Here is a 14964-nt window from a genome sequence, read left to right as displayed (position 1 = left end):
AAGATAGTGATTATAATTTTCATTGATCATTTGACTGAACTCTTACTCCCAGTACTTTTCTTTCACCCATTGACTCCATTTTTACAGTATATCTTCAAATTCAGCTCTCTCCTGTGCCTGATCTATAAAAGCTCCTGCTACCTACTCTATTAAATGAGAAGGTTCATATGAGTATTAACAGTATCATCTTCCCATGTAGGAATACACGCAGTTAATCATCATTATGTTCCTCATAACTTACCCTTCTCATCCTTCCTCTCTATGCTTCACCTGACTCCTGTACTTGAAGATCAAGCTTTCTCTTCAGCTCTGGTCATTTCAACAGGAACATTTGAAATTCCCCCATCTCACTGAAAGTCCATCTTTTCTCGGTTGCATTTCAAGCTCTTTTGCCTTCTGGAATATAATATTCCATGCCTTATGAGTGAACCCTTAATGTAGTTGTTGCTAAGTCCTGGGTAATCCTGACTGTAGCTCCATGATATCTGAATTGTTTCCTTTTGGCTGCTTGTAATATTTTCCCTTTGACTTGGGAGTTCTGGAACTTGGCTATAATACTCCTGGGGAGTTGTTTATTTTTGGATCTCTCAGTAGGAAATCGATGGATTCTCTCAATTTCTATTTTACCCTCTGCTTCTAGAATGTCAGGGGAATTTTCCTGCAGAAATTCTTTAAAAATGAGGTCAAGGCTCTTTTCCTGATTGTGACTTTAAGGTAGCCCAATAATTTTTAAATTATCTTTCCTGGATCTGTTTTCCAGCTCAGTTGTCTTTTCAATGAGATTATTTCACATTTTCTTCTAGTCTTGATTTCTTGCAAAGTCATCAGCTTCTTTTAGCTCCATTCTACATCTGAAGGATTTGTTTTCCTAAGAGAGTTTTCTTACCTCCTTTTCCATCTGGCCAATTCTGCTTTTTAAAGCATTCTTCTCCTCAACAACTTTTTGAACTGTTTTATCCATTTGACCTAAACTGGTTTTTAATATGTTATTTTCTTCAGCATTTTTTTGAATCTCCTTGACTAAGCTGCTGACTTCATTTTTCAGTTTTTCCTGCATATCTCTCATTTCTTTTCCCATTTTTTCTTGTACCTCCTTTACTTGATTTTCAAAATCTTTTTTGAGCTCTTTCATAGCCTGAGCCCAACTTCTATATTTCTTGGACTCTTTAGATGCAGAAGCTTGGACTTCCTCATTGTCAGATTGAGTATTTTGATCCTCCTTGGGATTGTAGACAAAGTAATTGTCAATAGTCCAGTTCCTTTTTTTTTTTCCTGTTTACTCATTTCCCCAGCCTATGCCTGGTTTTGGGGGTACTTCCTGAATTTTTGAGTATTATTGGGACACCCCTGCAAGGACTATTTGAGGCTCTGACTGATCTCCTGGTCTGTTGAATGGCCACAAGGCTCACCCCTCCAGGGCCCCAGACTGTGACCAGGGTCTGAATGTGGTCAAAGCCCCAGAGTCCTGTCCCGGAGACAGAGGACAGACCTTGGTGGTCTTCCTCCACTCCTTTACCTTCCGTGGGCTGAGTGTTCAGAGAGCAGCTGCCGTTGGATGGCTCCATGGGCCTGCTTCCATTTCCTGGGATCTGGCCTGTATTGAGGGCTGTAGCCATGTTGAGGAGGGTCACGTTGACCTGGACTCTGGCAGAGTTCTCCTTGTTGATCTTCCAAGTTGTGCTTGGTGCTCCCCAGGGGTGACAGGTCAGTAAATTGTTTCTGCTGCCAAGCACCCTATGAAACAAAGCCTGTCCACTATTTTCCAGGTTACCTTGGGCTTGAGAATTGCCTCACTGGATCTTTCTGTAGATTCTGTCTCCCGAAAATTTAGTTAGAGTCATCATTTTAAGATTTTTGAAATATTTTGGAGAAAGCACCTAAGAGAGGCTAGTTTCCTGCTGCCATCTTGGCTCTGTCCCCTGGTCTCAACCTTTTTTAACCCTGCTTGACTCAGTGTCCTCATGGGTAAAATGAAGGGGAAAGAAATAGCAAACCACCAAGAAAAATCCCAAATGGGGTCACAAAGATTTGAATATGACAGAAAAACTACTGAACAACTAAGCTATTTCAATGAATGTTGTTTTGTCTTATAAAGAATTAGTATGTTCTTTCATAGCTGTTGTCTTTTACTTCTTTATGCTGAATTTTGTTCTACTTCTATATTTTTATGTTCCAACTCTGTCATTCTCTTTTTCAGAGTATACATACTTTAGAGTAATTTTTTATTATTATTCTAAATTATCTTCTCTGCTATTTATTTTCTTTTCTGCTTTAAGAATTCTAATTCCCACCTAATTTCTGTACTTCTATGACTTTTCAAAAGCTTTACTTCTCTCCCTCTCTCTTTTGTTTACCATTTTGGTCTATACAGCTGCTATTCTATAAAACTACATAGTAATAATGCCATGAATTTGGGGAAATCCAGAGTCCTTTTTTATTGGTCTTTTTTTTTTTTAGATTTTTCAAGGCAATGGGGTTAAGTGGCTTGCCCAAGGCCACATGGCTAGGTAATTATCAAGTGTCTGAGGTCGGATTTGAACTCAGGTACTCTTGACTCCAGGGCCGGTGCTCTATCCACTGTGCCACCTAGCTGCCCCATATTTTTCTTTTTGAATATTACTATAGATTTAGCTACTTAGGTTCTAAGAGCCAGGCTTATATCCACATTTTCTTTTGGACCCTTTTTTTGGTACTTCAGCCTTAAAAAAATATTCCTAGTAGGTCATCTGTTTTCTCAACTTACTGTTTAGCCCCTCCCTTTCCACTGCTATTACCTGTACCTTTTTTTCCTGTACCTCTGGTACAAGAGGTAACTCTGAAGTTGGGAGACTTTCCAAGCTGGGGAGTTTTGGAAGGCTGGCAGATTCTTTGCTCAGAGTGTTGTTGATGGGATTTGGGGGTCACCAATTAAAGATATAAATCGAGGATTACTGAAAAATGAAGGAATTTTCAAGCTCCCTGGGATTTTAAAACTGCTCAGGATTCATTACAAATCATTACAAAGAATACAGGTGAAAACTTTTTTCTTCCTGTAGAAACAACAGGCACTTTAGGACAGGGTGAAGTAAGTGAGAGAGAGAGAGAGAGAGAGAGAGAGAGAGAGAGAGAGAGACAGAAAAGGGGGGGGCGGGAACATAGGTGCACCCTGGCCACTTGTAGCATGGGGGTAGTGCCATAGTAAACCACCAGGTCCATGTCCAAGGAAGGAAAAAGAGAAAGCCATCCTGCAGGGTGGAAGGTAGAGTCAAGAAAAAGCAAGAAGGAGAGGGGCTTCCTCTTAAATATACTTCTGTGAAAAGTTGGACAAAGGGTGGTGCTTGAGGAGTGGTCTAGCACCTAGACCAGGTATCCTCCAATGAGTCTGTCCTGTCCCAAGGTGCATAACTTCTAAATTCAACATGTCATTTCCTGTCTAGCCAGTGTCAATGGGAAATGTTGGGTAAAGGGGGATGGGTAGACAAAATACAAAAAACAGAGGCCAGTTTACATCCAAGGAGAAAACAGCTTCCACAATTAACAAAATTTAACAGCATAAAAGATTACAGAATTTGTTTCTAATTATAAATTTCCTATATTCACAATTCTCTGCATCAAGAATAAACTTCATAAAGACTGACCTTAACAAGATTCCTGGTTCTCATTCCCTTGGGCATAGCTAGTTTTATAAATTTGTCTTTTGTTACTTCCACCCCATGATTATTTTACCTTTTTATTCTGAGGCTAGGCAAAATTAGTAGTTTCTACCCTTTTGTGTGGTTGCAGTAGTGATGAGGATAAAGATTGAGTCAGGAGGAGCAAGGGTCCCCACTGCCAGACCTGAAGTACAAGTGTAGGGTATGGGTCAAGAGTAGAGCCTTTAGATTTTTTAAAGTTATTTCACAAGGCTTTTACTTTGTGTATTTGTCTTCTCATTCTGTGGTCCTACAGTAATCACTGGGGAGTTGACACATTAAAAAAATTCTTATTGTGACGTTATTAGGTTAGAAAAGCATGCAGAAAACATCTTCTGTCATCCTCTCTCTTTCTGAAGATACACAGGACCTAAAAAAGTTAGGGACTCTTGCAAGATCATACAGGTAAGCAGCAGAGTCAGCACCAGAATTCACAATTTGTATGTGTTAGTGCAGCAGGGACATGGGAAGATTTATTTTTAAGATGGATAGACCCAAAGTAGGCAGAAAAAAAAGGAGCCAATGAAGATAAATGATGTAGGAGTGAGGTAGCATAATTTATAGAACAAGGCTCCGGAGAGTATGAAACAGATGAAAAAAAGGCACAAATGGAAGTGCTGGCTTTGCAAAGGAGAATAGATATCTTCTTTCTCTCAGACACCAAGGGAAGAATATAGATAAAACATATGGAGAATTTTGAGGTAGAGAAAGAGATGGGAGCTAGTATGAGGATAGTGCTAAACTTAGCAAAGGAGGAGGCAGGATTATTTGCTGAGAGTTGTGATCAACTTGTTAGCTGAGGCATAGTTAAAACTTTCACTACATTAGTGGTAATAATAATAATAATAATAATAATAATAATAATAATAATAATAATAATAATAATAATAATAATGATAATAGAGTAATACTCTCATTTAACTGGCACTCAGGCAACAAATCTCTGTATAAAACATCAAGTTGAAAGAGTCTGGAAAAGATCCACATAGCTCACTCTAAAGCTACCTCCCTAAAGCACAGGTTTCAAAAATCACTTTAAAAGGATACACACACACACACACACACATACAAAACACACACGTTAATTACAGTAATTAAGGATCATAACATTGGAGTGGGGAAGCAAAGGACACATACAATAAAATATTTTTTTGAGAATTAAAGATGAAGTTGGAAAGAAGCTTTTGAACTTCTGAAGCTTTCTGATGTCTACTTCTGGGTTTTTAAACTATAGACAGAAACTTTTGTCTTGTGGAAAAAATTAATTTGGCTTCTATTCAATCAGTCATCAAGTGCTTATTATGTGTCAGAAAGTGTACTAAGTTCTTGGGTGCATTATAGTTAAGTGCCAGGCTTATTTTATTTGCGTATAGGGATCAAGAGGCAATTTAAGAGTTAATGGATTAACAATTACTTTTTAATTGCTTGCAGTTTTTCAGAGCCACCTCTAACTTTTCATATTCTGAGTAAACTGTATTCTAAAAATTGAGAATTAACCAATATACTTGTGATAGATTACTGCATGTTCTTAAATCATGGTTTTCTCTGCCTGACATTCTTATAATAACTTCTAGTCGCTGAATTTCTACAAAGTTTGGTATTCTTGGTCCAAATACTACCTGATGATAGATATCTGCTTTAATGATGACCATGATCTATATATAATAGCTAATCTTTAAATAGTGCTTCAATGTTTATAAAGTATTTTCCTCACTTTAGCCAGGTAAGATAATATGGTAATTGATAAAGATTCTATCCTGTATACCAGTATCATATGAATCTTCCCCAAATAGAATTTTTATTATACTATTTCCCTGCTGAAACTCTTCAATGGTTCCTCATTTTTATATATATCTCTATAAACATGTACATACATACACAAATACATACCATACGTGTATATATAAGATGGAACTCTTCAAAGACCTCCAAATTGGACCACAATGAACTCAAACAATTTTACCTTTGAATAGTTTCCAACACAAATTTTCTGCTTTAGCTATAAGGTATGAGAAAAGTCCAATCTGTAGAACTCAAGTGAATTAACTAAGAGTCAAGTTTAACAAGATAAAGGATATCAGAAAAATGTATTAGAGAAAACAAAAGGTAGCTTAATCACATGGCAAGAATGAGGGAAAATGGAAAGAAAGTTCCCATTTTAAACTAGTATTAACATAAAATCCAGACCTAAAAGGAGGCCCTCAGTATATTGATGTAACTCTGAAGAGAATTTATGGGAGAATAAGAAAAAAATCAAAGAAGGTTGGATAAGTATGTTGATCTGTCTGTATTCCTAGAGACAGAATCCCCATCAGTGAGAGTACAGATCCACTAAAGTACTGAGACAAAGCCCATTTAGGATAAAATAAAACAGTACAGGTTTCCCAAGTCTTAGCACAGTTTTAAGCTAATGTAGCTTTTAAGCTTTCAAGTTTTAACAGTTTCAGGATACCCTATATATTGAGGATAAATTGTAGATTAATATCAGAAGGAAGGCACTAAGCTTAAGGAGATCTGGGGGAAGTTTCTTGCAGGAGCTGGAACTTTAGTTGAAGTTTGAAGGAAGCCAAGGATGAGGAGATGGGGAACAGTTAATAAAAAAAAAAAAAAAAGCTAGTGTCACTTGATCTCAGAGGATTCATGGAGGGAAATAATGTGTAAGAATAGAAGGGGTAAGAAGGGATCAGGATAGGAAGGCTTTAAAAGTCAAGCAGGGGATTTTATAATTGATCCTGGAAGTAACAAAGAGCTGCTGGAATTTACTAAATGGGGATATGGGGAGAAGATTGGAATTAGGGGAGGACTGTATGTGACATAGTGAGACCTACACTTAAAGAAATCAATTTGACAGCTCAGTGGAGATTGGAATGGAGTGGGAAGAGATTTGAGGCAGGGAGACTAATCATTGGGCTTTTTCAATAGTCCAGGCATGAGGTGAAGGCTTTCATCCAGGTAGTGGCAGTGTAAGAGGGAAGAAAAGGGGGCAGCTCAGTCAGGTAAAAAAATAAAATAAAATAAAATAAAAAAAATCATGGGCCATAGATTGAGTTAAATAAACATACTTTCTGGATAATGAACAATTGTAGTCTGAATTCTGAACTCTGACTTAGTAACCTTTTGTAAGCCCATTTATAATTCTTGATTTTGATCTTACTTCCATTTTAGATCCTGTTAATTCCTTGGGACTTTTCATTTCCACAACTGATCCATCTAGTTCTTGACTTAAGCTTGTTTGAACTGTGGCTTTGACCCTTACCTGTGTAGGAACTTCTTAGCAATTACTCCCTTCCCACCTACCAAACTGGTTTGACTTCAATTTATATCAGAGAACTTACTGTCTCAGCCATTAAAAAAGTTATTACAGAAAGGAATCTCAGAAATATTGTGAAAAAATAGAATTCTTCCTATAGCATGCCTGATATTTGGTAGGGCAGCAATATCAGTTCAAATGAAGAACAAGTTAATGGCTTAGCTAAGTTATATCATTCTTAATAGTTTTGAGTTTTTGGGTACTTAAAAATTATCAGGGAAAAAAAGCAAACTTACGCTGTATTTGATCAAACATTACTGAATATAAGAAGTCTCTGGGTGTCATATAATATTCTCCTTCGTATTCCAGTGAAGAAAATTGCATGAAGCGTTGCTTTCGAATGGACAATTTTTCTGCGACTTCATCCATCTCATTTTTCTAAAAGAAAAGAAAAAATTATTTTAAAATGCTTTCTTTTAGTACTTTTAAGTAAAAATAAGTTCAAATAAGCTTAAGAGGATCCACATTTTAAAAGAATAGTTTTTTATATTCAGGTTTATTGCTGCAAACCCCAAATCAAATTGTATTAAATGAGCTTCCTACTGTAGGACATCATAGATGACTTTTACTTGTAATCAAGAATGATTTATCTTATGCTTTCACAATGCAAGTGAAACAAAACTTTGCCTTTAGGAGGATTAGAACTCTTGTTTTTGTGATGGTATCATCAGGGCCTCCCCACAATGTTTTATGCATAGTAAGTACATAATATTTGTTTTGTTTCCAAAAATGAATGAATAACTGCAACATCCTGTAGCAAGAACAGCTAGAAATCAGGTTATCTGGAGGTAGCCCAGTAGATAATGTGTTTGAATCTGCCTCATACATTTACTACATGATAGACCTTGGGCAATTTGCTTAACCCCTTTTAGAATGTTTTCTCATCTATAAAATGGGTATGATAATAGTGCCTACTTCTTGGGGATGTTTTGAGGATCAAATCAGTAAATAAATATAAAGTACTTTACAAACTTTAAAAGCATTACAAAAATGACAGCTTTTATTATTTTATTACTGTTTGGGAAAATTTATTATGACAGGATAGGAAATGTAAAAAATATAGTCTATACTCCTAAGATAATTGACTTCGCTTGTAAAGAAGAGTATCAAGAATATGACTTGACATATTTGCCTGGGTAAGCTGGAAAGGGGGTATCCAACTATCATCTGTGGCATCATGATACAACTTGGCAGCATGTTATTGTAACTGATCACATTTATCAGTATTGTTCATGGGTTACTGTATTATTGCATTGATCATTTTGGAAGCTTAAAATGGACATTTCTAATCTCGAGTGAATCATCTATTAAATTATCATTTCATCCAGGTTCTTTTTATTGATTCTTACCTGTTCTTTATGCTCACCATGAGCTTCACTCCCTCAAAAGGAAATGAAAGATTTTCTATTCAGTCTATAGGACCTCTTCTGTTTATATTTCTGCACGTACTCAAACTCCTTACCCAGTTCACAAAGTCTTGGATAGCTAGTTTAATATTACCCAAATACCCTCAAATCCTTCTCCCTCTGACCTATCCTTAAACATGGGATTATGCTTTTCTCTATTTCTGGGCTGCAAAATATTGCTAGGAAAAAAATCATAGTATCAATCATAATTAGTCTACTTCAAATTCCTGATAATAAACCAACTATAGTGAATTTCCTCTGAGATTTACCTTTTAACCTTATCATTATGTATCATGAATGTACACTGTTATATGTTGGTTCCTCTATTAGCATGTGAGCTCCTTGAGGGTAGGGATAATGCTCCTGTTTTTCTCTGTGTTTTCAGCCAGCCACAACACCCAGCACATAGTAAACACATAATAAATTCTTGAGTGATAATAAAAATGAAACATTTTATTTTATTTTTTTAAATTTATTTTTTGGGTTTTTTTGCAAGCAATGGGGTTAAGTGACTTGCCCAAGGTCACACAGCTAGGTAATTATTAATTGTCTGAGGCTGGATTTGAACTGAAGTACTCCTGACTCCAGGGCTGGTGCTCTATCCACTGCACCACCTAGCCACCCCAAAGTAACAAGTTTTTTGACTGAAAAATAAACAACCTCTCAGTTTTAGCTTTCTTACCAGAAAAGTGACAGGACTAGACTAGATGACTTAATTTTAGACCTTTCAGCATCTATAGTTTCAGTAGTCTTAATAGCTATATATTTTTTAAACCTGTGACAGGAAAGATAAAGAAAAGGAGATTTAATCTCAGAATCCCAGAGTTGGAAGTGACCTCAAGGATCATATAATCTGACCTAGACTTGACCAGGAATTCTCTTTACAATGTACTTTACAAGTAATCCTGAATAAATAACTGAATGATTGAAGAATATTTATTAAATTTTCCTTTGTGCCAAGCTTTATTTGAAAACACAGTGATTTGGATACTTTTATAATTGCTACAGTAATAACAACTCACATTTATATGGATAGGCAGTGTTACAAAATGGAAGTAGTACTGGACACAGAGCATAAGGTAAAGCTGGGGGATCCAGCTATGTTCATAATAAAATTGGAGTCATGGCTGTGTTCAGGCACAAAGGCTATCTCTTACTTCAGTAGTAATAGGCTTAGCCCAGTGTGTAGCACATAGGAGATATAGATGGTCTGAAATAATGTGATGATAGTGGAGGAAATGGAAACAAAGGGATGAATTTGAGAGAAAAATTAGTTTTCTTTATGTCAGAAAAGATTAGAATTGATTGGTTAACTGAGAGAGTCAATATAGCAATCACAAACTTTGTGAGGTTCCCCCCCTCTTAACAACTTCAATTAATCAATATGTTAACACCCCCCCCCCCAACTGACAATTGTTTTTGTCATTTGGAGAGAGATTTCATTCCTTTTGAGTAGGGGTTTTTTTGAGCATGTTTGTGGGCAGTAGGGAAGCAGCCAGTAGCCAGAAAGAGCTTAAAGATAAATGAGAGTAAGGATAGTATAAGAGGCAATCTTCCGGAGGATACCAGATGAACTGGCATCACTTGTGCATGGAAAGGTTAGTTTCTCCATTACAGTCATTTTATCATGTGGATCAGTAGTGGGGAAAAAATAGTGGTAGAAAAAATCTATAGGATGTGAAAGGAGGAAGGTAGGAGAGGAAGCTCTCAGAATGGGATCAGTCTTTCAGTGTTATATGAGGAAAGGCTTCAGTTGAAAGAGAACTGTGGGAGGTTTGAGGAGGGATAAAATTGCTTGGAAGAATTGCTGTAGTGAGATGGGATAGTGAATTATGGAACGGTTATAAAAAGATTTTCTAGCATCACTGAAGGCCCAGTTGAGATTATATAACATTACTTTGTAGTGGCATGAGTTTCTCCACTTTCATTCTGCAGCACATGTTTAAGACAGTGGATGATGGGAGAGAGGCAATACTCAGGCTTAGGGGCAAGATCAGTGATACAAAAAGGTCAGGGACTCAAGAGAAGGCAATGTAGAATTGAAATGGTCCCCTAAAGGATCAAGATGGAGAATGGGGGAGAATGTAGCTAATTCAGGGGGAGGCAGTCTGGGAGAGAACTGAGGGGTTGAAGGATTGGTGGTCATGTAAATCAAGTACAGATTTGGTATTGAAAAGTAGAGAGATAGAATGCCAATAGCCTGCGAAAAAATAAGGGAATTAGAATTCATATACAGGGATGTGATGCATTTGTGAGTGATAAAGAACAAGGATATCTTTGTGTGTAAATGAAATAGAGAAGTAGACCATGAGAAATGAGTTAGAGTGTTTGATGGAGTATTAACATATATGTATGTTGAAGTTGCCTTGAATGAAAGCAGGAGTTGGCAGGAGAGAAATTGTGAGCCTGACACTTAATCTACTGAGGGAAGAAGGTATCTGGGGTCTGTAGACAAGAACTTTCAGAACTTTTGATTTGGTGTTAGATAAGGACCAAGTGAATTTCAAAGGATGAAGGGTTACTAATGATAGTGGTAGAGGGAGACCTCAGTGAAGTACTGGGGAGCAAGGAATATTGAAACTAATCAAACTGCTTTATAGAGTTAGGAAAAAATAATTTTAAAAAATTCACCTGCAGGAAAAGGTCAAGAATCTTAAGGGAATTAATGAAAAAAATAAGGAGAGGGGTCTGGCATTATCAGATTTCAAACTAAACAACAAAGTAGTAATCATCAAAAATTTGGAATTGGTTAAAAAATAGGTTAATCAGTAGAACATATGAAGTATAAATTATACAGAAAAAAATGTGCAGTTGCTGTGCACAGTAGCTTAAAAAGTCCAAGAATTTACTATTCCATCTCACATTATACCAAATAATAATAAAATAAGCTCCAAAATAAAACATGATATATGAATATAAAATATACAAATATAAAATAATAAAAATAAGCTCTAAAAGATTACATGATTTCTACATATTAAGCGACATCATAAATAAATGAGAAGGGCAAGAAAAAAATTACCTATCTATGGATGAGAGAAGTGTCATGGCCAAGCAAGAAAAAGAGTGAATTACTTAACAGATAATTTTGATGATAAAAAATTTAAAAATATTATAATACAAAAAAACCCCAATTTGGATAAAATTAGAAGGGAAGCAGGTAAATCTTTCCAAAAGTTTCTCTCATAAAGATCTAATTTTTTTTTTTAGGCTTTTTCTTTTGCAAGGCAAATGGGGTTAAGCGGCTTGCCCAAGGCCACACAGCTAGGTAATTATTAAGTGTCTGAGACCGGATTTGAACCCAGGTACTCCTGACTCCAGGGCCAGTGCTTTATCCACTATGCCACCTAGCCGCCCCTAAGATCTAATTTCTAAATATATTAGAAACTGTTTCAAGTTTAAGAATAAGAATCATCCCCCAAATGGTCAAAAGATAAGAAAAGAAAATTTTCAGAGGAAGAAATCCAGGCTATGAATAGCCATGTGGGAAAAAACCTCCAAATCACTAATAATGAGAGAAATTCAAACTAAAACAACTTTGAAGTTATATCTCACTCCTATCAGACTGACTAACATGACAGAAAAGGAAAAGGACAAATGCTGGAGGGGATGTGAAAAACACAGATGTGCTGTAAATTCGTCTACTTCTTGTAGTAAACAAATTGGTTATTAAATAGTGCATACTTTTTCATCCATATTCCAAAGAGAGAAAAAGAGGGAAAGCACCCATATGTACAGACATTTTTATAGCAGCTCTTTTTTGTGATGGCAAAGAATTGGAAAGTGAGTGGCGGGGGGGGGGGGGGGGAGTTGACCATTAGTGGACAGGTAAACAAATTTGGTATATAAGTGCAATGGACTGTTATTGTGGTATAAGAAATGATGAAGAGGGTAGCTTCAGGGAAACCAGAGAAGACATGTAAAATCCAATGAAGACTAAATTAAATACAACAGGAATAATTATATAACCATACTGTAAAGACAATCAATTGCAAAGACTTAGGAATTCTGATCAATACAACAACCAATCACAATTCCCAGATGAAACACTTACTGATGTAGAAAAGATGTATGTGAAGTGATAGTTGGCTCTTCCTGACCTAAAATTTAAGGCAAAAAGCCAAGTGTGGTCAATAAGAAATAGGAGACTATTTTATTAATAGAATCCGGCCTTTTTTCAAGAGCTAGAAGAGTCAATGGCGTGCAATAAGATTTTCATTCTTGGCTGGAAGGTGATAAGGCTTGAGAAAATAAGTAAAGAGAACAGACAAATGGAGGAATTTGACTGAAAAAGTAAAAGTAACTTTTCTTTTGCCAATAAAACTACTTGTCCCCTGATATTTCACTACTTTTTAAATTAACAAAGATAGCAATCACTTAATCTTAAAAGAATTAGTGAAAGAGAGATGTTAATTAAATAAAAAAGCATTGTATTTCAAGGTTGTTTTCTTATGAAAATTTGTTAACATTTTGTATGACTGGAAAACTCAAGAGTATTGGGATAAGCCTGAAGTAGGTAGGCATTGTTGTGTTGGGTATCATTAAAAACAGGCAAGGAACAAAAAGACCTTCAACATGACAGACCTTTATAGCTGAGGAACTACTGTGGACTAACTCCAATCAATCACTGCAGCATGTAAACTACAGCAACTTGAAAGGACAACACATATAACATTGAAGCTGAGAGTTATTACTTCCTTTGCTTTGTGGTTCTAAATCCTCAGGAGGCATAATGTGTCCTCCCTGTCTCTGTACCCGCCTCCCGCCTCCCACCCCCATCCCCACCCCCTTTAAATCAATGACAGATGACTCTCAAAGGAACACTTCTAATGATTCTTCGATTGTCAAATTGCCCTGGAAAGAACACCTTAATCCATATGGTAATGTCACACCAGTTCATCTTCATTCTGGGGACTTTGTATGACAGGCTCTATGACTTCAATTAATGTGGTAGGAACCCACCACAGTTTGGGTGACTCATGATGAAAAGTAATTGGAAGTAGGTACAAAAAGAGAAGCATCTAGAATATGTTTTTGTCTGGAGTGCGATTCTTCAACTATAAATGGAGACAAAAACAGTAAAACATGTTAGTAATTCTACTTGCCATTTAACATGGAATGAACAGTTAGACAATTTTTTTTGGTCCAGTCTTCTTCATTAATCTATTGGGAATCCTTTATTTTTACAATTCTATCAGTCAAATAATTTGATTTTATTTTAAATTTATTTAAGGCAATGGGAGTAAGTGACTTGCCTAAGGTCACACAGCTAGGCAATTATTAAGTGTGTAATTTGATTTTTAAAAGTTGGTCAAGCACAATAAGAACTCAGCTAAGAGGGTTCTTATTATAAAAATTCTTAATCTCATTCATGCCATTTTTCTGCTATTGCTGACTTGAAAACCCAGTGTGGAATGGGAATAAAATGTGTTGGACTTGAAGGCAGGAGAAGAACATCCTTTCTAGCACTTTGATCCTATAATCACATATATTTCCAGTTTATTTCAGATAAATCTATGTATTCTATGTTTTTGGTCAAATGGCCTACTTTCCTATGTCTTTTTTTTATGAGATTTACAAACTATATTCAATTCTCACAATAAGGTGAAATAGGATCACAGCTTTAGAACAAATGAAGAAGCTGAGGCTCAGGGAGGTTAAGTGACTTGCCTAAAGTAACACATCTAGAAAACATCTAAGTCAGGCTTTGAATACAGTTCTTCTCACTCCATAGTCAGTATTCTAATTTTTCCTTTATGGCTAGAATATTTCCTTTCGATATCACAGTATTTCTCTGTGTTGAAATCTTTCTATAAAATTTAACTCAAATACAACTGTCTCTAAGCAGCTTTCCCTGATGATACTACTCTGATCTTTTGTAAGCCTACCTTTCCTAGGCTGATACCAACATGTTATATCTCTTTTCCTGCCTTTAATGCTCATTTAAAATACTATCTCTTACAAGAATCTTTCATAATCCTTTGCACAAGTGGTTTCTTTTTCTCCAGTACCCAGCACTGTAGCTAGTATATTACAGCTTAACAAAGCCTGCTGATTGACTTGTATTGTTATTTAAATATTCTTCTCATTTCTTCTTTGTGGCTTGGTTAGTTAATATACAAAAGTATTGATTATTTGATGGATTTATTTTGTATTCTGCTTTACTGAAGTAATTATCTTCGTAAATTTTTAAATAGATTCTCTGTCATTTTTGAAGTAAACAATTATTGTTGACAAATAATTCTGCTTCTTCTTTTGACTAAGTTTATTCCCTTACTTTTTTTGTCTTATTACTATAATTAGCATTTCAAGTACTACAGCAAAAAGAAATAATGACAATGGGAAACTCTTGATCTCACTGGAAAAGTCTCGAGTGCTTCTCATTTATAAATGGGGCTAGAACTTTGATATTACGTGCTTTTGATAATAATAAAGAAAGGTTCTTTTATTTATGTCCCTGATAATCATGTATTTTATTGATATAATCATTGATCAAATAATTCATTGATATAATCATGTATTTTAACATTAATAATCAATCCATAGGCATTTAATATTTAAGAAAGCCAATATAAAA

The 14964-nt window shown here is 35.8% G+C and overlaps 1 protein-coding gene across 1 annotated transcript in view; it reads right to left on the bottom strand.

Annotated features, from left to right (window-relative positions):
- The window catches only part of MICU2 (mitochondrial calcium uptake 2), a 170881-nt gene that overhangs the window by 86144 nt on the left and 69773 nt on the right, over positions 1-14964 (bottom strand). The window contains exon 2 of the mRNA XM_074216219.1: positions 7218-7359. Coding sequence (XP_074072320.1) covers positions 7218-7359 — 142 coding nt within the window. The remainder of the gene's footprint in view (positions 1-7217; positions 7360-14964) is intronic.

The sequence above is a fragment of the Macrotis lagotis genome, chromosome 1 (genome assembly GCF_037893015.1).
Source record: "Macrotis lagotis isolate mMagLag1 chromosome 1, bilby.v1.9.chrom.fasta, whole genome shotgun sequence".
In the NCBI taxonomy this organism is placed as follows: Eukaryota; Metazoa; Chordata; class Mammalia; order Peramelemorphia; family Peramelidae; genus Macrotis; species Macrotis lagotis.
The sequence above is the reverse complement of the archived record's forward strand: the minus strand, read 5'-3'. Positions and strand labels throughout refer to the sequence as shown.